This window comes from Ambystoma mexicanum, chromosome 5q (genome assembly GCF_040938575.1).
Source record: "Ambystoma mexicanum isolate Mex_15411 chromosome 5q, UKY_AmexF1_1, whole genome shotgun sequence".
In the NCBI taxonomy this organism is placed as follows: Eukaryota; Metazoa; Chordata; class Amphibia; order Caudata; family Ambystomatidae; genus Ambystoma; species Ambystoma mexicanum.
The window spans coordinates 1,179,724,956-1,179,752,922 of record NC_090933.1 but is presented as its reverse complement, the minus strand read 5'-3'; the positions used below and the strand labels follow the sequence as shown (position 1 = coordinate 1,179,752,922).

The window sequence follows — 27,967 nt, the reverse complement described above, 5'->3', positions numbered from 1 at the left end:
CTGTTTTTCCCTCAGCAGGAAACTAGTTACAGATGTCCAACCATATCTCGAATACTGATTTGTAGTGAGACAATTATTGATTAGAGAGCATGTTCAAGCCCCCCAAGCCATGCCGTACACAAAGGAAACAGAATTATAAAAGAATTATAAAATAAAAAGGACCCAATTGAAACTGCACTTTGAACTCTCCTGGAAATGCAGCTGTTATAAAGAATGGTTATTTTGCACCACACTAGTGGGGATCACATAAGGCATTAGCTTGCACAATTAGTGTGTTAAGAATAGAATAGATTAGGTGATAGGAAGGCGCGTACACAAGATAGGGACTTACTGCACAAGTAGGGAAGAACAATGAAGGTAGATAAGGTTGCTGCTACCCATAGGAAGGGAAATAATGTGAAAGGCATGGAAAAGGAAATCGGTAGATAACAAAACAAATATGTCCTGCAGAGGATAAAATGTGACAGGCAGATAACTGCAGAAGCACAGCAGAGCCTCACAGCAATGCACGCTGATGAAACAAATACAGTTCATTCACAAAAAAATCTGCAGTGGTGGGACATAGCTGCATTAAAGGAATGTCCAAAGCCGAGGACACCAGAAGGGAGGTTTACACAAGGGAACAATATTTATTTATTTATTTTAATTCTTAATAACTGGCCAAATCGCGCACAGGCCTCACGACGCACACAGAACCATGCTTGACAAGGACAAATCAGAAACAAATCAGAGAGAACAGAGAAGATCAAAGATCCATGAAAAGAGTGACAATCTATTTGTGAAACTAGGGGGCATTAAAGAGATGAGTCTTAAGATTCTTTTTTAAAGTTAACCAAGGAAGTGGAGCTCTTGAGGTGAAGAGGATGTGAGTTCTATAGATTTGGCGCAATGACGCTGAAATTGATTTTTCCAAATCTGACTGAGCGAAAGTGAGGCTGACAAAGCCTGACTTGCTTGGTGGACCTAAGTGATCGACCAGGGACATAATGTTGAATGCACTGAGTCAGGTAACTAGGCGCAGAGTTGTTCAGGCATTTGAATGTAAGAGTGAGTATTTTGAAAGATACCCTGGGCTTGACGGGAAGCCAATGCAGTCTCTTCCTGGCTTCAGTAACGGAAAGATGCCTTGGTAGGCGAAGCACAGCTCTGACCACATCGTTTTGAGTGATCTGAAGGGCGGCCAGATTAGCAGCAGAAGTGCCTGCTAGAAGACTGTTGCATTGGTGGAACCTGGAATTTACAAGAGCGGATGCAAAAAGGTACATATTGCTGAGGATAGTAAAGGACGCATTGTGAACATTTGTTTGTTTATCCAGTCACATGTGGCTCAAACTTTAGCCACATGTGGACGCATTGAGAGTTCGATTCAGAATCACTGGTGACACCGAGTATCTTAATGCTGTGGACCACCGGAATGGACACATTGGCAATGGTAAATTAAGCATATTCCTTTGAGAGGTTCTTCAACATGTGACTGGATCCAGCAATGAGAATCTCTGTTTTGTCGGCATTCAATGCCATTTCTGACTCATCCAGAAAGGGATGATGGATTAGATGGCGGAAATGGCTTTGCAATCAGTAGAATAGGAACCTGAGAGTTCAAGGATGACCTGGGTGTCATCAGAGTAGTTGGTATACAGGAGACCCTGGTCATCAAGCAACAGAAGCAGAGGGTGGATATACATATTGAAAAGAGTGGGAGACAAAGAAGATCCCTGGGGAACACCAGGGTGTACAGAAAGAATTTTTGATGGCCACGCTGGTGTTCCGGGGACCAAGAAAGGAGGCTAAGCATTTTGTGATAAGTTTTGTACAGCCAACAAGGGGAAACTGTGATCGACAGGATTGAAAGCGGCAGAAAGATCTAACAACATCAGGAGTGCCGGATGGCCACGATCGATGATGGATCCTAGATTCGATTTTAAATCTAGCATGGCTGCTTCTGTGCCGTGGCGGGCTCGATAGCCTGACTGACGAGGACCAAGGATGGCTTTATCATCAATACATTTCTGTAGTTGTAGGTAAGATACACGGTCCATAACGTTCTGAAGAAAGGGCACATTAGTTATTGGCCGGTAGTGCTTAGCAAGAAGGGAGTCGAGATTCGCCTTCTTAAGCAGAGGCGTGATCCAAGCTTCCTTAAGTTTAGCTGGTACTTGGCCCTCGGTAAAGGACTGATTAATCAGTTTTGTAATCCAAAGACTAATAGTCTTGAGGCATGTACCAACAACCTAGACGGACACACATTCCCTTTTCAAGAAGTGGGCTTCATATTGAGTATGATCATGGTCACCTCAGATACAGTACAAGGTGTAAAAGAAAAAGAAGGATTTTTAGTGGAGAGTTATCAATGGACTCCTGTAAAGGAGGGGGTGACCCTGTAATTAAACTGGAAAAGGCCTGGTCAGGAGCCTAGCTGAGAGGCATCAATGGAGAGAGTGGTTCAGGTGTATTAGAGGGCGTGAGAGCAGGGGCTATAGCGTAGGGGTGACATTAGCATTGTTAGGGAGAGACACACTAGCTTCTAAGTGTGAGGCAATTTGTGCCGAAAAGGCATTGTGAATGGTTTGACATCAAAAGGCGTCTTGGGGTGCCAGCACAGTTGATGTGTGTTGGAATTGAATTTGTGAAGAATGGATGGAGAAAAGCTCCTTAGACCTAGATTTTGCTTGATGGATATGAATAGGCAGATTTGGCCATAATAACAGCAGTTTTGAACTTATTTACTGCACATTCGTAGCCAGCAAGCAGCTCCGGTGAGGGGTGTTTTGGCCAGTCACGTTCTGCTACATTACATATTTTGTCAGAGTTTCAGGTTTAATGAGTCTGGTGCTCATTGGGGCGAGATCCTCCACAATTGAGTGCAGTGTGTTTGGCATGTGGTCTGAAATATCGGTGGAATTTTTTAAATTAGACAGATTGCCTAATCTATCAGTAAGTTCCTGAGATAGTCTTTCAAGAGTATGATCTGGTAGTGGAGGAGAGCCTAGATGCTGTATCGACTCTGGAGGATACGGTGGGTAGAGTAATGGTAAAATCAAGAAATAAATGATCTAACTAGGGACACAGAGTGATGGTAGGGCTTGAGGCTTGGATTTCATGAAACAAAACCCAATCCAGGATATGACCGCCTATATAGGTAGGTTTGGTTACCTGGTGTGAAAAACAGATAGCAGGGAGAGCAGCAAGCAGTGATTGCGCATTTTTATCCGAGGAGATGTTGGCCCCTAAATTAAAATCTCCCAGGAGAACAAAAGGGTCTTTATTGTTGGTGACACTATTAAGTAGGTGTAGGAGTTGTTCTTCAAACATGGGTAGGTTGCATGGAGGATGATAGATAAGGATTAAAATTAACGTGATATTGTTAGAAATCTTGATTTTGGTGATCAGTGATTCACAGTCGTTGAGAGGTTCATGTGAGCAAAGGTGGTATTGAAGGCTATCTTTTAGAAGGAGGGCAACCTCCCACCCCCTTTGACATCCTAGCGATCAGCCCTTAGTAGAGATACAGTCATTGAGCCATGACTCAGTGACTTCCATGAGGTCATAGCCTGATTGTGAGAGTAAGTCCTCATCCTTGACTCCATGGGATACCAAGGATCGAGTGTTGAGGAGCACAATAGTAAAGGACTGCATAAGCGGCCCTTTTTCGGCAAGTGGTAAGACGGTAGAATCATTAATAATACCAGTGTTATCTGGCTCTACCATGTGTCCTTTGGGTACAGGACACATCTTCAGGTAGGAACGGACAAAAGAGAAATGAAGAGTGAAGAGCCCGTAAAGGGAGTACCTGCGAGGGGAGGGTGAGACACGGTGTTGGGAGATGCATTGAGGTCAGGCACCAATGCGTCCACAATCCGGGAGGCAAACCGGCACTAACCAGCCCACATAACGGGCCGGCGCTGACGCACCACCGAAGGACTTAAGAATGCTGGTTAAGCTTGGGAAATATTGTTCAACAGAACTACAAGTTGTTACTGATTGGTTGTGCAACCATGATACGTGAATGCAATCAAGGGCCATAGTGACGAGTGAAGGAAGAATACCTCGTGGACAGTGGGATGTTATAAACTCGCACTTAGCAGATGTTAGCAAATCAAATACTATAGGTCTGATGTATTGACTACTTAAAAGGCAAAGGGCCTCATTACAAGTGAGGCAGTAAAGGGTTAACGGCACCGGTGAAGGTGCCGGCTCCATGAACCCCATATCGCCTCATTACAAGGTTCCCTCGCGGGACCCACTCAGGACCTCTGGTCAGACCAGACGTTCTTTGCGGGTCCCGCGAGGGGACCAGCATGCTAACAACGGGCCCATCATTAACGGTCCCATTGTTAGCATGCTCCCCATTCCCATTGAGCCCTATGGGGGCTCAAATGGGAATGGGGATGGTCCGGGTCCAGGTTCCCTGAATGGGGAAATACCGGGCCCTCCAAAGCCGGAATGGCCTGGTATTTCCCCATTCAGGGACCACAGACCCAGACCCAGGTTTGGAGGCAGCCATGCTCGTAATGAGGCCCAAAGTCAGGTTAAGGTAAACAAAGTTAACTGGTTGCGGTGAAAAATGTCAAAGTGACTGTAATAAAACAAAATCACTCAGACAGACAAACAGCAATGTCAATGTCTAAGCAGCAAGCGTTTAACCATTAAGGTAAATCAGTTATGACAACACAGCAGATTATTTGAAGCCCATGGGATGAATGGAGCACCTCAGGATAGGCGTGACATCCCATGGGATGAATGGAATTGGATAGGCGTGACAGAGAAGCACAAGTGTGACTAAAAAGACAAAATAATTGTTGTGACGAAATATTAACATGGTGGAAGCAGCATGACTCATAACAATAGTTATTCATAATGTATCGAGGTAGGATGGGGCATCCACTGAGGCAAAATAGGGGAAGCCAGAATTTGGAAATTGAGTGGGGATTTTCCATGGTGACCATTGAACCTTGTGTAAAAAAATAAAATAATGAAATGGCCGCCTGGAACAGGAGAAGGGACTACCCTTTCCATGGTGAGCAGTGGCATACAATCCCGGAGTTGCGGCTGTGATTTAGAGTCTTGTCATTCTGGTAAGGTCCGGGCGAGGGCCAATGAGCTTGCCTTTTTCAAGCTAATTTTCCCTTGCCGGGTATGTCATATGGTAATGAGTGAGGCCATTAGATTGAGATGAGCGGATGGATTAAAAGAAGGCCAAGAGTGATGACATTGAGACTTTAGTGATGCTGCAGGTCATGGCTCTAGATTCCTGATAGTCTGGATGTATGCTTGTTTGAAATATCTATGAAATATGATGTCTTTCTGTTCCAAATGTGCTCTCTAACATTTTCTTTGTTTCAAACTCCTCCTTGCAGGTATTATCAGGTACGAACTGCTCTGAAACTACCATCCCGGGTTCCACATAGGCTTGTGGCCACACATGTTGGACTTACAGGTAAGGAAAAAAAACAAAATACTGTATATTATGTCCCAAAGTTCCCAACTTTAGTTGTTTGTTGCATTTTCCTCATGTAAAAAGATCATTACAAATTACATTTGGGGTTACATCAAACCTAACATTGCATTTTGAAAACGCTCAAATTGAACAGCTTTAAAAGGGAAAACAAGTTTCAGAGGCATGATGTTAAAGTGCACAAGAACAATACTTGTACTTAGTCTTTAGGAAATCTTAACCAACAATGTGGACACCTCTTGGTATTTGTCAGCTTCTGATCTCATACTAGTAGTAGTTTGCTGCAGTAAATAACACATGGATCAATCTGGATCTGCAACTCGTTCTCTCCTCTCCTTCACCACCCCCCTCTTTCACCTCCTCCTCCTTCATCTGACTTTCCTCCCTCTTCTCCCCCTGCCCTCCTACCCCCTCCTTCCTCTTCTCCCCCACTACCCTCCCTACCCCACTCCCACTCCCTCACCCTCCCAACTCCCAATCTCCCTGCACCTCCTCACCTCCCTTCTCCACCCCCCCCCCCCACCATCCTCCCTCTATGATAACTGCTGGCTATATTTGGATGCAAAGACTATTGGATACTTAATTTTAAAAGTTGACTAGATGTTGATTGAAAAGTTACAATTTGGAGGGCTGCGCTTTAGATTGCGGTTTGTGCGTCTCCAGTGCATATATGATTTTACAATTTGGTTTCATTCATTCACTGTGATTGCTCATTCAAATTTGTACCCATAGTACGATGAGCCAGAGGCTTGTGACATGGTATTTAACCCCTGAGCATATTTGGTCTTAGCCCAAGTCCCTGTTTGGCCACCGTCAAATCTGATTTAAGAGTTTGACCTTTTTATTCATTTAGCGGTCAGGTTCTAATTTGCTTTGTCCACTGGATGAAGCATTGTTTCTTAACCAATAATTCTATTAGGAGAAACATTTCTTTTATCTGAGTACTCTAGGACGTTCTTTGGGGAGGAGAGTGGGGAGGACGACTCCGGTAGATAAGCCAGCTAGCAGTATAGTTTGAGGGATATGCATGCTATATACCGGCTTAAAAAAGCTGTTGATGTAGTAAGAATCCAAAATATAGTTGTCGAAATCAATCTGACCTCTGCCACATCAACAGACATTATGGTAAATTGAGTCACAATCACCTCGTAAGGCTACCTCAGAGAAGTGTTGATTTTCCTCTTTAAATGCTGTCCACCTCGCAACATTAACACATTCAACAAACATACTGGTCCTGACTCCTATTCCTTAACAGGCATATTTCAAATGTAATCCCAAAGAAATTAAACATTTTGATATATCGGCCAAGCTGATTTTGGTGGTGGCCAGATATACACATATAATTCTATGTTATCAGAAGATATGAGTAACGGTCTACAATCAATGTATTGCAACTTGATAAACTTTTGAGGGTAGCCAATGTACTGCATTTAGTTTAATTTTAGAGTAGCCAATGCATTGCACTTAGATTAATTTTGAGGGCAAACAATGTATTACATCTAGACACATAAAGGTAACCAATGTATTGGTATTGCTTATAGATGTTTTTTTGAGGGTAGCCAATGTCTTGCATTTTAGATGATTTTTTAATGGTAGTCTATTTATCACCATTAGATGAATTTTTGAGGTTAGCCAACATCTTCAAATCCAGGCACCTTCCCGAGTGAAGCCAAGATTGGAATTGAGGGGAATTTTAGAGTACAGCCACTATATCGAAACTAGACAAAGGCACTGCCATCCATGCACGTGCATCTACTATCAGGCACTATTCTATCTATGACACATTGCACAACACCACTGCCTTAACAATGCCGTCATCCCCCACAGTAAATTCCATCTAGCTGCCCACATGACGTGATATGATATGATGTGGCATTTGCAACAAACCTGTACACAAGTGTTTCTAGGCACAACATGACAAGGAGGTGGAAATAGAGGGAGGAAAAAACAACAATCGTACTAGGCCTTGTGTTATTCAGATCATGCAATTGCTGGGAAGAGGGAAGGGAAGAAGTACCAGGTGGGAGGGGAAGGGAGAAGTGCAGGTAACTTAATAAGTGCAGCCAGCGGGTGGCTCATACGTGCAGAGAGAAGGGACGGTAGGGTTGCAGATACAGACCCTTAAGTGCTGGGGAGCTCAGAGGCAGTGTAAGGGAAACTTGACATGCAGGAGCCTGGGTCCAAGTTCAAAGAGTAACCAGGTTACCAGTGTGCAGAGCAGTCAGGTACATCAGCAGGGGGGAGGAAGAGAGAAAGCGGAAGAGAAAAGGAAGGTCTTGAGTTGCTTCCAGAACTGGAGGTGGTTCTGCTCATGTTTGAGAGAGGCAGGGATGCTGTTCCATAGATAAGCCCGAGCCGAGGAGACAGATCTGTCCCCAACTCTCTGCTTGAAGAAGCGTCTGACCATCAGAGAGTTGGAGGTGGATGAGTGGAGAGCTTGAGAAGGAAGATGTTCTGAAAGAGAAAGTTGGAGGTAGAGTCATCCCAGGCCCTGGAAAGCCTTGTGGACAATGCAGAGGGTTTTGAACTTGATAATTGCAGCCACTGGGAGCCAGTGAATTGATTTCAGAACTGGAGAGATAAGATCCATGAGCTTGAGGCCAAGGACATGTCTTGCAGTCCTGTTCTGGATAAGATGTAAAGTTCGAGTCAGGCATATTTAGAAATAGGCTGTTACATTAGCCCAGCCTAGAGAGAACCAGAGCTCTGGAGACAATGAGCTTCTGGAGGAAAGTGAGAAAAGGAAGAATAACTCTGAGGAGGACCACCTTTAAGTTTGAATTCTTAGTGATGTCAGAGATGTGAGGAGAGAAGGAGAGTGTGGAGTGGAAGATGATGCCAAGATTCAGAGCCTCACAACCTCACAGGAAGGAACAGGAAGAGGGCCCAGAGTGGGCGGCCAGAGAGAGAGAGAGCAAAGGAGGGAGCAGGCGTCCCAATAAGGAGGATCTCAGTTTTACTGGCATTAAGGAAGAGATCATTGTTGGCATACCATTCCTGAATTGCAGTCTGGTATGAGAGAAGGAGCAGAGGTGGCTGAGGGGAGCCTGAAAGAGACCCGGGTGTCATCCGCATAACATTGAAAATTGGAACAGAAAATAGTGATGCAGTGGGGAAGACATGCCAGTTAGTGATTGAAATGTCAGGGGAAGATTTTAGCCCCTGGGGAACACCACAAGTAGAGAGAGATAGAAGAGAAGAAATACCCCAGTAAGACCTTAACGGGTCGGCCTGTGAGAAAGGTGAGAAAGGAGGTCAACCAGGCCAGGGCCTGATAAGTGATTCCAAGGTTGTCACGGAGGTGATTGAGCATGATGTCATGGTTGACTGTGTCAAAAGCAGAGGATAGATCGAGGAGTATGGGGACAGAAGGGAGATTAGAGTCAAGATTGGAGATTGAATCTTCACTGGTGTTCAGGAGAGAAGTTTCCATGCTTCTGGCAGCTGTGAAGCCAGACTGGTGGTCATGGAGACAATCAACCAATTCAGAATGTAGATTAAGCTGGGAAATAGCCAGCTTTTTCAAGAGTTTGCCCAGGAAAGGAATGATGGAGATCAGGCAATAGTTAGCTGGAGAGGAAGGATCGGCCGAGAGCTTCTTAAGAAGAGGGCGCAGAAGAGAGTGCTTAAGGGGGAAGGGAACATTCCTTTGGGAAAGGAGTGATTGCAGAAATCAGCCACAGCTGTAGCAAGGGTGTCAATGTGCTCCTTGATCATTCTGGATGAGCAGAGGAGAACCTGCTTTGACAAGACTTTCATAGATCAGACTTGTCTAGAAACATCATCTGGGGTGAACATGGGGAAAGGAGGAGAAAGGAGGAGGAGAGATGTGCTCAGACGGGCCAGGAGTGGTAGATGAGGAGGAAGAGGAGGTAGAGGAAGAGAGGGTGGACAGAATATCCTGAGTTTTAGTGGTGAAATGAGAAGCCAAGGCTGTGTTGAGGGCTTGGGAGGGAACAGGAGATATAGAGACTGCAGCAGGATTGTCCACATCCTTGAATATATTGACAAGTGTGGCCGAGTTGTTAGATGCTGCAGAGATGCAGGCTTGGATGTAGGCTCTTTTCTTAGAGAGAACAAAGAGTCTGTACTGCCTTTGGAGCAGGCAGCAGGGCAGTTTGTCAGGGGGTGTGCATGATGACGTTTAAGGACGACAAGGTTGGAATCATAGCAAGAGTTGTACTTGCTGATCCTCATAACTGGGGAAAGGACATCCAAGGTATACTGACTCTGCTGCTCTAGTGTGAATTCACAAAATGCTATGCTATGTAAACAAAATATAAAAAGAGGCAGAGAGATCACAAGACACATGAATCATAATAAATTGCAAGATCATTCAGTAAACCAATAATGCCTTTTTGGCATACTTCACAACAGTCTGCTGCTGCTAGTAACAATGTGCAATATCAAGGCAACTCTAATCTATCAACCTGTACTCTTAGCACTCTACTATAAATGCTAGTACTGTCAGTGTACCCATGTGGCATTCTAGCAAAGGTCAATGAATGAATCACAGCAAGGCATGTTCCCTGTGCTGACATAATGGTAAATGTGTCCTCTACATAAATTGAAAAATGATCAGGCAAAGCATTGTCACCCTTTCTATAAGCTGGCAACACGGTGCTATTAAAATTGCTGTCATATATTTCCTCAATTTCACTTTTCCCCACCTAATCAGAACGCAATGCTAAGTACCGTGTTGAAGCATTTTTCTGCAAGGAAACTGTCAAGTTCACACCATCCGAACAGCACTGAATCACTGTTTACAATTCTCGCAACACATTCACTCCAAATAGGTGTTCTCCATAATGGGATGTCAGCATGTGGCATTTCTCTGTAAAGGGACCAACAGTAATGCATACTAGCTGTGACATAGGGCATAATTCTCGCATACATGCAAACCCTACAGAAACTTTCTGTTGCCCTAACAAGGCAATAACTGGAACCGTTATACTGTCAATGGAGCATTCTTGTGACATGGTATCTATCACACATGAGTCTACCCTAGGTAACTTCTTCTCCTGGGTCACCCCTATCTGCTCATTATCTTGCACTGACTGGTGCTCTGATTCTGAGACCATTTCCAATTTCTGTAACATATTTTTCAGTCTATCCCTTATTTTTCTTATTCCACTAAGATACAGAATCACTATTTCATTTTCTAACCCTCAGGGTTTTCTCTCATCACAAACATCTTCACAACACGTGTGATTTTCTCTAGCCTGGTAAATATGTGCGCACATTTTCAAAACAAAACTATTTCAAAACAATTTGGATGGCGCATGCTCACCTAATTCCACAGAGTCAATGCAATCTCCCATCAACTCTACCTCCAATTTCTGTGCCTGGTAATCTCTTCATCCAAAAAATGCAAACAGCATCATGGCTGCAATCAACATGGTTCAAACCCTCGCCGGAGACAATCTCGGCTAACAAGTGGATCAGAAATAACAGCTGCTGCAAGAAACCTTCCTTCTACTCGGCAAGCATGGATCCTGTGGTATTCCAGTCCCATACATTGTCCTCGATCATCCTTGAGAGGGCCCCACGTTGGGCGCCATTTGTGAATTCTAAAAATGCTATGCTATGCAAATAAAATATAACAAGAGACAGAGAGATCACAAGACACAGGAATCATAATAAATTGCAAAGTGCATGTTTATTTTATGCATGACAGCAGTCACTAGTCACTAACAAGCCAAGCAAAAGCAATCACTCTCTAGCAGTAATCCCAACCCTCGAAGCTCTAGCTTGCCACCTCGCTACCAAACACCAACACAGCAAGCTCTTACTCCCGCACCCTCTCTCTAACTCGCACACACACTTCTACTTAACTGAAAACCACTGTTTTATGCATAGTGGCATACATTACATGTGTAGAATGTTTGACTATGTGCATCCATTTCAACATATCAGTGTATTACTTCAAAATTACATGTTCTATATTCTAACAACAGAACAGCAAGCATATTGTGCTAACATTCCTGTCTCTTCGCATGCTGTCTCTTTCTCTGCAGCCAGCCAATGCTGTTTTCGCTGTGAAGGCTATATCTGACAGTCTGCCAAGAGTAATTTTATTATGGAAACATTGATTCCACTGTGTACGGCTATGAGCGCAAATCTCTCTCTGCGCTCAGCATCAGCCAGATTCATATGGACCGAAAAACATTAGCAATAGCGCCTAGAAACACAGAATGTGCTATACAAAATAACAAGCCAAACATAATTCTCCATAGAATTTAGCAAATATCAATCTATAATCAAAAATCATAGATAAATGCAGACTAACACTAGCATCCTCTCCAGACTACCTCTCAGCACCCATATACTACATGCACCACTTTAAGACACATTACAAACCACATTTGTCATAAGAATGCAGCTATCCCACATGATAACATTCCGTCTAGCTTCACACAATGATTTCTCCTGCTCTCACACTCCCTCCAAACTACTGCTCAGCACCGACCCACTACATGCACAACTCTAAGACACATTGCACAACACACCTGTCATAATAATGAGGTTATCCCTCACGATAAAAATGTGGTTCAGCTGCACACATAACTGATTCTCCTGCTCCTTCATAGTCTCCAGATTACCTCTCAGCACCCATCCACCATATACAGTACACCTCAGCCATAAGAATGCAACTATCCCCATGATAACATTCAGTCTAGTTCACATAATGTGTCTCCTGCTCTCACATGCTCCCCAACCTAGTTTGCATCACCCATCCACAATCCAGCTGCACATGGGTGACTAGTACGGGCTTGACAACCCCTAACTACCATTGTGTTGGCTTAGATGCACACACATATTCTAAAACTCTCTGACAACTTTCCTGTGTCTCACCTCTGTCCCCTTAGGGTGTTCAACCTACAGCACGTTGATTCCATACCAATGGTGAACCGTTCAATACAAATGACAATTACATTACATACCTTACATTAAAGACAACCATATTGGAATCCCTTCATCTTTATTTAATTACCTCAATGTCCATGGTCTTCAATAAATGGTTAAGTTTCAATTAGTAGCCATTGCAGATGGCATGGGCATTGATGTAGAACTACTAAACATATGTACAGCAAAGATAAATGCCACTGCCAAAGGCCTAGATGCCTATAGCATTTGGAGAAAACATACACAAAAAATAAATTCACCTACCCTGTAGTAGTGAAGTGTATTGATCTGAGGGGAAGAACCATTATGAACAGAGACTCTATATAAAACACCACTTCACCCCAGAAGGGTTCACTGGATAATGGGACAGCGTCTTCCTAAAGGAAGCAATATATATATTGGCACATGTCATCAACAGCCAATTTCAGATTGCAGAAGTTACAGCTTTGTATGCCGTGTTCCCACATCATTTACTTTAATGTTTACGTTTATTCATTTGTATAGTGCACCATAGGACCTGGAGGCATGAGCGACATACAAAAAATCAATGCACAGAACAAAATTGGATAACAGAATACAACTCTTATTTAAATAGTGGTGTCATGATCTTTTTCCTGAATATTGCTGTTGACTCAAGGTCTCTAAGATCAGGGGGAAGATCATTCCATGACTTAGGTGCCACCATGAAGAAAGCACAACTGTCAACTTTGTCAATGCCTCAGCCAGGTAACAAGGGCCAGATCCCTTAAGGCATTAATATGTAATGATGAGCATCCAAAACAGGATCCTTGCTTCAACTGGGAGCCAGTGCAGTCCCTGCCTGGTCTCTCACACATGGTCTCTCTTTTTTAGCCCAACAATTATACAGACCATAATATTTTAAAGTGTTTGAAGTCGGGAGATGTCAGCCCTACCAACTCCTGCTAAAATACTACTTCAATCGTCAATCTCCGACCTAACAATAGCCCTAGCTACAGTCTCACAGTTATTTTGGGAAATGGTGGGCTGATGTTTAATATGCAGTAGATGCTTATTTGTGCCTTCATATGTAAGTTCTGATCCAAGACAACACCTAGGGTCTTCACTCTCTTTTTAGTTTCAATATCACAACCAGCTACTAAAAAATGATCATATTTTTCATCCAACTTCTTTAATTTATTGCTCATGCCTATTACCATCACCTCGGGTTTTTCCTTGTTGAGTGCCGGACCATTTTCCATCATCCAGGTCTTATTAATTATTTTTTCATCCTCCTCATGCCAACCTGACATTGGAATGACACAGTGAGTGTCGCAAAGTTCGTAAAAACCTATATTGTTCTTTTCCAATACTTTATAGAAAGGGACTGTGAAAATGTGATATAGAGAAGGAGACAAACATGCTCCCTGTGGTACGCCAAACCACAAGAGTACAGGAGAGGCTTCCTCTGCCCTGCTCCATACTCTACATGTTTGTTTACTCAGAAACTACACATTCCAAAGGGATGCATTATCAGAACATAATGCTACCTCTTTTAACTTGGTGAACAGGTTACCACGGTCCACCAGAGCAAAAGTGGCAGAAAGATCCAATAACATCATCATCACTGTCTGCCCCCTCTCCATATACTGCAACGGCCTTGATTTTAAATTTAACAAGGCTGTCTCTGTTCCGTGGCCCCCCTGATCCTTGCCAGCCTCTTGTTCAGGATGTCACATTCATTCAGGAATACGGAAATGTGCATGTATGCCACCAGTCCAGAACTTTCAACAATAAAGGTGTGTTAAAGATAGGACAATAATTTACTGCGGTGGCTGGACAAAGACCTGGCTTCTTAAGCAAGGGAGTACGCCACACATTCCTAAAATCTCCAGGAACAAGATTCTCCAAAAAGGATGCATTTACAAATGTACAGAGTGTGCCCATCAACTGAGGGGCACAGTCTTTGTTTATCATGGCCGGGCATGGGTCTCCCTTGCAATTAGTTGGCTTCAGATTAGCAATAATTGCAGCCAGTTTGCTTTCTGTAACAGATTTAAAATCAAACTGATGTTCTTGACTCTTTGATGTCTGCATACAACCTGTTATTGATGTATTTTTATGTGACAGGCTTTCCTGTTAGCTTCAATGTTCTCTTTTATCCTATCAAGTTTCCCCATCATGGCATCCTGAATTGTGGTACACCAAGCAGCATTCTTTATAATAGTATCTACTTTACCTTTACACAGTTTTTCTAGCTCTTGTAATACTTTAAAAAGTTCTCTAGGCCTCCACTGTGCCCTTGTGATCCTATCATCATAAAAATTCCCCTTAGCTGCAATCCCTGCCAATCTAAAATCTTTGGCTGCAGTCCACCTGGAGCTTGGATGGTGATAGTATTGTCCCAGATTCCACGGCTTTATTAATCTATAATTGACAACACAACTACGCTCATCAATACAACAACCCACTGGATTAAGTCCATATTCATAGGCAATTTTATTAACATAAGTGGTATTCTAATGCCCAGAAGTGTGGGTTGGGGAGTTGTTCCTGTAAAGTTTTATACTGGCATTGTATAATGGTCACCACAAAGAAACCCAACTTAATTAGTTGTTTACTTTATTCTGATATGGCAAATGGGCATAATTCACCTTGAACTGGGCCATTGGCTATTTAAGTCTTAGGGCCTGTTGGGCCAGGAATTCCAGGACATCAGGTCTCTAGCAGCCCAACTGAAGTGAGGGCCTTCTGGAGGTATCAGGTAATAATATCCCCATACATAATGTTGCTGGAAAAAGCCATTGACGACATATATGGTGAAATTGTGTATGGGGACGGGTTACAGGGATGGACCCTACTCCCATTTAAAAAAAAAAAAAAAAAAATGCACATGTTCAATGTAATATTGTCTCTGCAAAAACAGTGACTATTTTGCGAGGGGACATTTTTGCAGGGACAATATTACATGGAACCCTATACCCCAAAGTGTTTAAGGGTGTTAGCAACCATAGGAGCATGTGTGTTGACTCAAAGAGATACAAACTATGAGAAGACCACAGAAGTGTCCTTGCTGCAGCATGCAGCCATGGTAACATGGTTGAATAGACGGAGACCGTATCAGAAGCACAGGGCATGTAATGGCATGTGGAGGGCCATCACACACAGGAATTAGGCAGAGGGAGGTGGACACACTCCTTGACTTAGTATAAACAAGGCAAGTGGGTCTGCAGCACTCTCCCACTGCAGGATGGGCGGAGAGGAGCTAATGGGAAGAACAGGCACAGTCAGGATGAACCTGCGTTTAGGGGCAGCTATCAGCTATCAGGGAAGAAGAATTCTGAGCAACTATGTGAGGATTGTGCACAGAATTTCTTGGACATCCTCCTGATTGGCTGAGCTGACACAACATTTTGAATAGGGTTTTAATTATTATTTCTCTCATCCTTTGGCAAAGTGTTCCCAATCCCAGGAGATTGGTAATAGAGATGTTTCTTCTAAACTATTTAATAATTTTACTTTTGCCTCTATTTTCATTAGCAGTGTCTAATCACAATTCCACTTGAAGAGATAATCTGATGGTACAACAGAGAAGTCAACACTCTAAGTGTATGCAAATCCCCTCCGACCTATGTGATCAAAAGCTTGTTTTATGATTATCCTATTTTGACACCCCAGTGAACATCTTGAAAATAAATTAGTTATCATTGCTTTCTTTGAATAAATAACTGGATCCACTGGAATTGAATTTAGTTAATCATATTAATATCTGACTAGTCCAAATATGTTAAATGCAGGCATTCCTCCATTTAGACAGCTAATTTACAATCTGTACTACAGCTGTTAGAAATAGCAGGGGCAGAAATGTGTTGTAATTTCTTGGGACTGAATTGTGTCACTTTGGATCTTTCTATTTCTGTCTATTGTGTTCATATCTCTGGTAATGTGCAAATAATCAATTTAACCCCTCCCTTATAGTTAACGAGGTTGTTGATCAATTGCTATTTTTGCTCTAGGATGAGTAAAAGAAATGGCTTTTTCACATTTTTACAAACAGCGCTTCTGGACATTTTGGTTGAGTCTGAGTGCACAACCCCTTTTATTACAATGGGAAGGGATAATGATTTACAAATTGGTAAGAGCTCAGGCGGATGCAGCCATGGGGATCTCTATTGTAAACATTTTTGAAGGTTTGATAGACACACAGGGACTATTGCATGAATGGGTCTACCTGCACAGAGTCTACTGCAGTCCTTGATCCAGAAGTATACAATGTTTCCAACCAGATATTTGATAAAAATGGACTTCTGAATAGCATCAATTTTTTCCCTTAAACAAAGTGTCAAAAGCATTGACCCGTGCTAATCATGGATCATTAGTGGAGGCAATACAGCTCGGCTGACAGAATTTGGACACTACTGAGACCAGCATCCTGGAGCGATGTGTTGCTCTATCTATTTTCTCTATTGTAAACATTCCTGAAGGTCTGATAGACACACAGGGATTATTGCATGAATGGGTTATACAAACTGCTAATGGGCACATACCTTCTGGCTTGCCAGGCAGAATTATTTTTAATGGACATCAGGGGAAATCAACAATGGTGACTTTATTCCCAAAAGCATTGCCTATGTCACAATCCGATAGGAAAACACTCTGTGAATCAGGCCCTTGATTTTGTGCATGTTATTTTGCAACATTTCATTATTTAAATGATTTGATTTTTCTCTGCTGAGGCATGCAATCTTTTGCAGGAGAGCCGAGTCGTTAAAATCTGGTTAAATCCTCCATCAATTTAACACCCATTTTCCTCCTCCTCTGATCTGTCTTGTTGTATGGTCATCACCAGCTCCAACATACACAAGGGTAAATGTTGAGCTTTTCCAAATCCTTAAATAAATAAGTATTTTTTGCTGTGCTCACTCATTGGATATTAATTGTGGATGTTAACAGAACAAAAAGAGTTGATACTGATCAATTCTGTCCCTTTTATATTTTCCGATGCCGCTTCCATGATGTCAAGTGATAAAACGTCTCAGAGGGTATCTGATTGCTTTTAGTGACAACTAAAAGAAGAAACATCAGTTGGACGATGCCTGGTCATGATTATATAGATCAATGGGTATTTGTGGATAACCATGAAGTATTCGGATATTGGGGTCTGAAACAGAAGATCCCAGAAGTCTGTTAGAAGGATACCAATCACTAATTGCTGCTATTATGGAAGTGTTTGATTATGATTTGATTTGATTATTTGTAACACACTCAGAACAGACCAAACTGTATAAAGGCACAGATGAAACATAAACAAGGCACCAAAGAATCGAATGAAAACAGGTAAACCCACTTGACAAAGAACATGACCCTGACCCTCTTCTAAAATCCTGTCACACCCATTGATTAAAAAGTCTTGAGAGCTTGACAAAACTAATATAGAGTTTTGAGAGTTCTAATGTCTCGAGGGGATGCTGTTCTAAAATCTCGGGTCAAAAATGGCAAACCTCTGTCTCCCCTTCAGGCAAACATTGATGGGGGGACAGTCAACGGCAATTGGTCTACTTATCGTTGCTGCCTAACAGGCTGGTAACGGCTGAGTTTATCCCTCAAAAAATCACGAGCAAGACCATGTAAGCATCTGAAAATCAAACATGCCACCTTGAACTTTATTCTATCCTCTACAACAATCCATTGAAGTGATCAACGAGCCGGCGAACATGAACAAATCTGCCTAATCGACAGGACATTTTGACGGCTGCATTATGGGATTTTTGAAGCCTTTGCAGCTGTTTAGCCTGGATACATATTTACCATTATTCCGACCATAACAACATGATCTTTACCTGGAATAAAAGGCAACACTAGGCGTACAAGATGCAAAGAATAACAAATAGCCTGCACTTTGGTGCTAACTTGGCTCTCGCTTCAGAGGCTATCTTGCCAAATGCAGCCAAAATCTTTACTGTAGAAACAAACTCATGTTCAGCACAGAAAAGATGAGGAGATACAGAACCTTTTTCGCTGCAGAAGGCGATGACTTGGTCAAAACAACATCAGCTTAAATTTAATTGGATTAAGCTGAAGCTGTTTTCCTGCCATCCTCCAGCTGACATCAGGAAGACACTGTCTTACCTTAAGAAGTTTGTTTGATATTCACAATTTTAAGGAACAATTGAGTGTTGTCCGTGTAAACTTGATACTTCATTCCATGACTTCTCATAATTTCCATCAGTGGTTGTAAGTAAAGATTGAAAAGTAGAGGTGACAGTGGTGACCCTTGTGGTAATCCACACCCCATTGCAATAGGGTCTGAAATAAGTCTCCCTAGTTTAACCTTTTGATGGCGATCAGCCAGGAAAGATACAAACCACTTAAACTCATGATCAGAAACATTGCCAACAGACATTGATGATTCAGCAGTGCTTGATGATTGACCATATCAAAGGCCGCAGAGAGGTCCAGTATCACTAAAAGTGACAGCTTTCCCTCATCCACGGCCCCTAACCGTTTGTCTTGTACAGGCAGCAACATTGTCTCAGTTCCAAATGATGGACAAAATCCAGATTGAAAGGGGCCCAACAGTGACTCCCCTTCAACAAAATCTTGTAGCTGGTCAGTAATGACCTCTGTGGGACCTTCCCAGGCCATGGAACTCCAGCAATAGGTTAAACTTTCTGGAGACTTGCAGAGTAATAATTCACTTCTTCAGCTGTTGGGGCCTATTCCATGATTCAATTACTTATTTATAAAGACTGTCATAAATGGCATAATCTCTTCAGCAATATGCCTTGCTGACAGGCGGGCATTGGACACAAACATCTTTTGTATGTTTAAGGGCTGTTATTAATGTTGGAACATATTCCCCCATCACTGGATGGAGATCAAAAAGGACAGAGATCTCCCTGACTCTACCTGCACAGAGTCTACTGCAGTCCCTGATCCAGAAGTATACAATGTTTCCAACCAGATATTTGATAAAATAGACTTCTGAATAGCGTCATTTTTTTCCCTTAAACAAAGTGTCAAAAGCATTGACTCGTGCTGATCATGGATCACCAGTGGAGGCAATACAGCTCGGCGACAGAATTTGGACACTACTGAGAACAGCATCCTGGAGTGATTTTTTGCTCTATCTATTTTCATATGTGAGAACTCGCGTTTGTCCTCAAAAATACGTTGTTTATATTGTTTTAGGGCCAATTTGGCCGTACCTGCCTCATCCGATGTTCTGCCGTCCCTCCTCAGTTAGTCTTACCTGTTTTTGAAGGGGAAATCATTTTTTGGTAAACCAAGCTTTTGATGTCTTCATTTTCTTAAGTTTGAGGGTTGCATTTTTTTAACATTTCTCCTCCAAGATCTTCATACCAGCAAAGAAGTAGTCCTCGCTCTATAAGGAGGCTTCAATGTTGACTAATGTACTCTGAACCTCACATTAATGTTAATGTTAATGTTAATGTTAATGTTAATTTTAAAAGCACTTGTACCATGCACCGTCACCAATGAAATTAGTCCCCAAGCGCTCAAGCAGTTCTGCAAACAAGAGGGTGGCGAGGGTTAGTCAGTTAAAGAGAGAATTGGAAAGTGAGATAAGTGGTGTGCTGTGGCCACGTCCTGGAATAGCCTCCAGATCCTTACATTTAAGAGCTAATAACAGAGGGATTTCTCGAGAATCCTGTTTGCTCTCTATTGGTAGATTCAGTGAGAATAGTTGGGCAAAGTGGTCAGACCACAAGATAGGTAAAATCTCTATCAGCGCTGCACCATTGCCTCTCGACAATAGCAGATCCAAACAATGACCTTTAATGCGAGATGATAGGTAGACAATGGCGTCACCCCACGATTGTCTATAATGTCCCTTAGATTCAGACCTTGTCTGATAATCTAGCCAGATGTTAAACAATATTTCCTATTCCCTAAGAGGGCAGAGAAAGACAAAGAGGAACCGAGTTTCATACTCCCCACATCATCTTCAAGTGTGTTTATCTGTGTTATCCTTCAGCCATTTGTATATCACTGCCTTCAGAGGCAAGATGTTAAACCTTGGCAAGGAACATCCCATGATGATTGTTCGTTACCAGCGGGAGATATCCCAATGCCGCCTCAGATGGGAAGTTTATATGGGCCAGATTACAGAAAGTTTGCACTAGTGCAAGTGAAAAGTTTGAACGATATTAGCACTAGGGCAAAGTTTGCCCTATTTTTAAAATAAATGGGACACATTAGAAAACTATTTCACCTCGACAACTGCAGTCTGGCTAATTAAAAGCACCAGCACTAAAATGTCCCTAGTGCTAAAAAGATACATTTTTGATGCATTATTGCATCGGGGCAACGTTTGCCCTAGTGCTAATACCATGCCGTATTAGCACTAGGGCAAACTTTGCCCTGGTGCCAAATTGTAATGAAAATGCATCTTTTTTGCACTAGGGCAATTTTAGCCCTGGTGCTTTTAAACTGCACTTGTTGAGATGCAATTGTTTTTTAATGTGTTCCAGTGTTTTTAAAAATAGGGCAAACTGTGCCCTAGTGCTAATACAGTGCAACTTTGTACTTGCACTGGTGCAAAGTTTCTGTACTCTGGCCCCAGATGTCCTTACTTAAGATTTTAAGATCATCGCTTCTTCTCCATTTGAAGCGTCAACTTAAATAACTTGGCACTTTAATACATATTTTGGTTATTCTAGTGATTGATTCTGGGTTGCCAGAATAGGTGATCAGGGAATAGAGAACAGTATAAATATACACACTAAGGATCTAGGAAACAAAGCAATAGAGGAGTATAGTTTGATTAATATGGACAGTTTAGTGAAACACATACAACCCACTGTGCATCTCCTGCTCATTCTTTAAACTATTTGGTTGTAGACCCATTACCTGTTCTGGTAGAATTGCCGGATTCTTCCAGTAGGGGTAATGTATGTGTTGCTGTGAACTTGTTTCATATTCAGTATATCCTATCCTTGAATATAGCAGGAGTAGCCGAACATAGCAGGACTAGCAAATATATTAGAGGGCATGAATTGGATTTCCATGTAGTAGGGGAAGACTCATGTAGCAGCTTTTCCAGAACTATAAATGAGAACATCTTATTGCCGAGATGACCTGCACTCCCTGGTGCATGGTTAAGAGGGCGAGGATGCATCTGAGAACATGGAGTTGGAAGTTGGGTTTATTTATGACTACAGGGATCTTCTGGAAGAAGGAAAGGAGTCCATAAAATACCACTGCCACGGTTTTAACTATCCAGCAAGAGGTTTAATGACCCCAAAGTGGAGGCAGGCCAATTAATACGGAGTGAAGTATTGAGGGGCGATACAAAAAAGAAGGCTTCTGATTTTGCTGCATTCAAGTACATGTTGCTGTCTTTCATCTAACCTTGGATTTGATGCAGACAACTGAAATCACTGTTGGAAGCAAAGGACGTTCAGGATGCCTTAAATGCAATTTGAGTAACATCAGTGTAGGTTTGAAATGATACACAGACAGTGGAGATAATGACAGCTAAAGATGTCAAGTGGACATGAAAAAGGCATTAAGCCTAGGAGATCCCACATTAAGGATGTGGCTTTAGAGAAAAAGCGGCATATGCAGGCTCATGGCTCTCTGTCAGACAAGAATTAGTTGAGCCTCATCACCCATGCCTAATTAGGGATTCAGGTAGTAAGTAGAATGGCAATGTCTTGACAATGTTGAAGTTTGACAAACGAATGAGAAGGATGATGATGTCCAAGGAATTGTTGTCAAGTATGCACAGGAGTTCCTCTCTCCTGAAGAGACATGCTGATTCAGTGTCTTGAGAGATGAGTTATCCTGACCGTTGATCATGAAGAACATTTGTGTTCAGTCTAATCTGTCCAATAAAACAGTCAGTAGGTTAATGGGTTACTGGAGGCCTCATTCATTTTTTCTTAAAAGGAGAGTGATGCAATATTTCTTGAGGTGTGAGGGAAAACAAGCACATGTTAAGGAACTGTAAACCAGCAGAATCAAAGCAAGTGGACTTGTTTTCTTTTATGACTGCATCGATGTGCGTGCTCAAACACTGTGAGCTATACAGGACTCAAGACCAGGTACAAATCTAATTTGACAAGATCAATTGTGGGGTATAAGAAGTGCTAATAGATACTGAAAAATGTTTTACAGACAATTTGAGCAATGCTGTTGTTTGAATGTATTTGCTTGGAAAAAAAAAATCATTGCATCCATTAAATACAAAATGTGAAACAAAATGGAGGCTGGCTTTAGTGGAAGCTGGTCAGGAGGCGACTCCTCTGTACAGCCTAATTTAGACAAACTAGCTGTTGCTTTTTTATGGTGTCTTTAATTATACACTGGGAATTTGTCACGTCTTGTTAGAAGAAGCGGATCTAGCAGTAACTGTAGAATAATGGCTCCTCAAGACTGCACCAAAATAAGGTTTGCACAAAATCTTAGTTGGGTTTTATGAGTTAATTTTATTAACTGGTGCCCTTGCACTGACACGTGTTTCAGTTGGTAACAGCCTTTTTCAAATCAGGGCACAGTCCTAATCATGTTTTTTCAGTTTCAAAGGGTTGTAGGAGACATTGGGCCTCATCACACGGATGGCGCTAAGGGATTATCGGCACCGGTAAGGGCACCGGTGCCGGTAATCCCTTGGCGCCATATTACGAGGTCCCTCAGCGGGTCCTGTCCTTAACGTTTGGCCAGATCACACGTTAAGGAAGGGACCCACTGAGGGACTTCAGGGCAAATAACGGTACCACTAATCGCGGTACCGTTATTTGCTCCTTCCCCATTCCCATTGAGCCCTATGGCTCAAGTACTGTTTGCTGTTGCTGCCTCGTCTCTCTACTCGTGACTTTATTCATCTTGGACCTTTTTGGATTGTGCACGGAATTGCCCAACGCCTTTGTCACGGCCTGGAGGACGTCCTTTAAGGGTGCACCAACGTGCCTGACCCAAAGGTGACTGTTTGCTTAAATTAGTGTTACACACAGAGGGCTCTCTGTGTTGCTCCACAACTCGAGCATTGCACAACTGTGCCTTTCACAAGTGCCCCTTACAAATTGTGTGCTGTAAGCAGTGTTGCTTTACGGCTTGTGCATGGCAGTTTTTTCTTTTGTGTTCCTTTACTAAAAATCACCTTTTCTGCTTTCTTCTGCAAAGGTCTTTCCTGTTGTGGAGGCCATGCCCCCTTTATCGTGTCACGCCCTGCAACCAGCGTCCTCAAGTACTGGTTGCCTCGCGCACCTGCGCCGCGCACCAAGTACAGGACAAGTACTGTTTGCTGTTCGCGGTGCGCGGCGCGGGTCACGGGGCCTCCTGATATTGGTATCTCTGTTGTCAGAGGAGAATTAGCTACTGTGTGGTGTAGGCTTTATAATGGTGGTTAGTCTGCGAAGCAGTAAGAGTCTTGCTGAAGGCAATTCTCACGCAGGGATGAATGTCTCTAATCCAGTGCTACTACATGACTCCGATATGGATCTAAATTCAATTGCAGCGGTTGGTAAAGATGGTTTAAACGATATAAAAAACATCCCGTATAGCCTGCAACCATTAGCAGTAGAACCAAACGATGATGATTGCAATCAATTACAATCTTGCATATCTAACGCTCCTCCTGCAGATGGTGAATCAATTAAAAAGCCTACCATTTGTAATACTGATGATATAGCAAATTCAGAGGAGCTAGCAGGGAATTTGGCAGCTACTAAGCAAGATGTCAAAACCTATGTGGCATCTAATATTATTTCTGATGTTTCTTTTCTGGGCCCCGCATTGATTGGCGAATGGGAGAAACGCTGCCGGATTTCAATGACTCCGAATTCACCTGTTGTATTTTTGCCTTCGGAGGTTGAACGCATCTGTTTGCATAATCTCCACGATGGGCCCTCTATCCATTCATCTGCATGTATTGATTCTTACCATCATGAACGTGCAAAGAGACCTTCCTGCAGCTCGCCTATATTCTGTAAAACCTCTACTGCTCCAGGCCCCATTTCAGCCCCTAAACAAAGGGTGAATGAGACCTTTGATGAAGATTTGTGCTACGAGGTAGGGGCACGATCACTACCAGTCAAACTCCAACAATCTCATTCCAAGGATCTAAATAAAGATGATGATCTAAGTAATTTTCTGGTGATTTCATCTCTCTTAAATCTCTTGGATAAGGGTCATGAGTTAACTCACATGCAAATCAACTCCCTAAAAGAAATAGTGTTAACTCTCACTAACAAGGTTTCCTAAATTGAGGGTATGCTGACTTCGCAATCTGCTGTTCAATCAGAGAAACAGGCACTTATAGATGCATGCTTACTGAAAGCTCTGTCAATTAACGACCAAACGCGCATGAATCAATATACACAAACGGATGATTCTTCTGTAATTGTGGCATTTGACTCACGCACGTATGCAAGAGCTGTAGTGGAAGGACCAAAGGAGGTATGTTCATCTGTGACTTATGCTGGTTCTACTGCTTTAGTGGATGAAGTGAAACAGAACTCTCGGATACTAGATGAGTTAGTTCGTTTATTAACAAGGCAACATTTAGACTTAAAATATGGTGGGGGACGTCTTGAAGAGTACGCTGATGCTATTGGTTCTATGTCAATCCCAAAAGAGAACACACCTAATAGCCCCTCTCCCCTGGTAAATGTCATAATTGAAGCCGAAGAAGAACAACGGAGAAACTAATCTATTCTCGCTGAAAATCTGGTGAAATTTAGTGAGAAGGGAGTTATAGTGAGTACTGAGTGTGAGGACATTGATCCTGAAGGGTCACAGTTACCTTTTATGTCACGCAAAATGAAGCGAGCTCATATTAGGGCAATTAAAAGAGAAAACAAACTGAAAAAAAGCTATCAACACTGGATGCAAAAAAAACGAGCCTGGTCGATAGCAAAAAAAATAAAAAAAATAAAAAGAGAGAGGCTATTGCCGTAGACTTGGATGAGTTGCAATCTTCAAATTCAAACGTAGGCTCTGCAAACGTTTCAAAGATTGACTTGACTCAACTGAATGATGAATCAAAGTTAGTCCTAAATGTGGATCCTGCAACTGCTTCCCATTCTCAATCCAAAAAAACGGGAACTTTTGTGAAGTCATCTGTGGTTGAGTTGGGATTGGTTAATTCAGGACAGATGGCACAAGGCAGGCTTTCGACTTTTTATCCTATCATTGAAAAAAAAACCACGGTTAAGGGACAAATGAAGGATTCTGCTCCAGACAAGCTTACCGGGGCAGTTACCAAACAAAAAAAGGCCTGCGCTATGTTGACGGAAAAAAGTTCTGCAAGGAACACAGATAATCCCCGATCTGACGAGGAATCTGAAAATAACGACAATTGTCCAGAAAGCCAAATCGGTTCAAACGATTTTGAGGGGGCATTTATAAATGCAGCAATGGAAGCTATTGACACTAGAGAATCAGTTGAGAATAAGCCTCTGCCACCAGGCAGCAATGAAAAAGAAGAAATCAATTATGTTTTTGAAAGAAATGTAAGATATTTTTTAGGCTGGTCTAGTGATCAGGCAATTAATGGTAAGCAAAGGTTGAACAGATCATTTTTGTTTAATATCTTTAGAGAGAGCCCTAATCTAAGAACCCTCCGCATGGATGATATTGAGTGGTTAAGGCTGGCAAACCATAACAATCTCAGAATGATTTGTGCCCCACATTCAGCGATGATACTCCGGTTATTGTGGGACCATAGAGAAGATTTCAATTCCAGCGGGCTAACCCTACATTTATTTAGAACGGTTGAAGAAGCTGAGATATTTCTGAATGAAATGTTAGAACCTGAGGTTGTGAGTGGTTCCACTCGAGCAAACTCATCAGCTGGTTCCGAACATACTGTTGAATTAATTACAAAAATTTCTGAGCTGATGGCAGCCACTTCGAACATTTCTTGGCTAGCTCCCCTTATGTCTTCTATTCTTGATTTTTCTAACAAGCAAAACAAACAATAGACAAATAATGTCACAGCTCAGAAGGTTCAGAATCTTAAAATAATATCTTGGAATTGTTGTGGGAAAAGTAACCTAGAGAAATGGTCATCCCATTTTGTTTCAATGGGTCCTCACACTATTATATTCTTACAAGAAACTATGTGTGTCAACAAATTGAATATTGAGGGTTACTCCAACTTTTGTGTACCTGCTGTGAGAGGTGTAATTGGTCGACCGCTTGGAGGTATTGGTATATTCATCAACAACAACATAAATCACATTTCAAAGGTTATGTACGCAAAACACGGAGTGTTGGCAGTTGAGTCTATCCTTACAGGTGCAGGGGGGTGGGGTGCAGGGGGACATGAGTTGGACATGAGTGGGGGCCTTGTGGAGGGTGCCCCACAGTGCTGGGGGGTGGGGGTGCAGGGGGACAGGAGTGGGGGCCTGGTGGAGGGTGTCCTACAGTGCTGGGGGGTGGGGGTGCAGGGGGACAGGAGTGGGGGCCTGGTGGAAGGTGCCATACAGTGCTGGGGGTTGGGGGTGCAGGGAGACAAGGAGTGGGGGCATGGTGGAGGGTGCCCCTGGATGCAGGGGGGTGGGGGTGCAGGGGGACAGGAGTGGGGGCCTGGTGGACGGTGCCCCACAGTGCTGGGGGGTGGGGGTGCAGGGGGACATGAGTTGGACATGAGTGGGGGCCTGGTGGAGGGTGCCCCACAGTGCTGGGGGGTGGGGGTGCAGGGGGACATGAGTTGGACATGAGTGGGGCCTGGTGGAGGGTGCCCCTGGATGCAGGGGGGTGGGGGTGCAGGGGGACATGAGTTGGACATGAGTGGGGCCTGGTGGAGGGTGCCCCACAGTGCTGGAGGGTGGTGGTTCAGGTGGACATGAGTTGGACATGACTGGGGGCCTGGTGGAGGGTGCCCCACAGACTGGGGGGTGGGGGTGCAGGGGGACATGAGTTGGACATGAGAGGGGCCTGGTGGAGGGTGCCCCACAGTGCTGGGGGGTGGGGGTGCTGGGAGACATGCGTTGGCGGGCAGTGGTGCAAGGTGACATGTGGGTTGGCTGGGGGGCATGGCCATGGTGGATGGGCTGCCTGCGGGACATGTGCAGGGTAGTCCCCTATGGTGTGGGCCGCCTTCAGGGGCCATGGAGGGTGTAGAGTGAACAGCTGGGAGGACCCACATGGCCGATTCACGTGTAGGACTCCACGGCACCCCCGGAATACACGTAGGCTGCTGGATTCGCGTGTGGAATTTCCAGCGCACCTTGGAATACACAAACCCTGCTGAAATCGCGTGTGAATCTTCACGCAACCAGAAATACACGCACCACGGACAATCGCGTGTGGAACTTCCCGCGCACCTTGGAATACACGTACCCTGCTGAAATCGCGTGTGGAACTTCATGCGCAACCAGAAATACACGCACCACGGACAATCGCGTGTGGAATTTCCCGCGCACCTTGGAATACACGTACCCTGCTGAAATCGCGTGTGGAACTTCCCGCGCACCCCGAAATACACGTACACAGGGCAATCGCGTGTGGAACTTCCCGCGCACCCCAAAATACACCTACCCAGGGCAATCGCGTGTGGAACTTCCCAACCAACCCGAAATACACGTACCCAGGGCAATCGCGTGTGGAACTTCCCAAGCAACCCCGGAATACACGTACCCAGGGCAATCGCGTGTGGAACTTCCCGCAAACCCCGTAATA

At 43.3% G+C, this 27,967-nt stretch overlaps 1 protein-coding gene across 4 annotated transcripts in view; it reads left to right on the top strand.

The window, feature by feature from the left end:
• The window catches only part of FAM135B (family with sequence similarity 135 member B), a 1,878,784-nt gene that overhangs the window by 864,535 nt on the left and 986,282 nt on the right, over window positions 1-27,967 (top strand). For all 4 annotated transcript variants that reach the window (XM_069621672.1, XM_069621675.1, XM_069621673.1 and 1 more), the window contains one exon: window positions 5,358-5,437. In XM_069621672.1, the coding sequence (XP_069477773.1) occupies window positions 5,358-5,437 (80 nt within the window). The remainder of the gene's footprint in view (window positions 1-5,357; window positions 5,438-27,967) is intronic.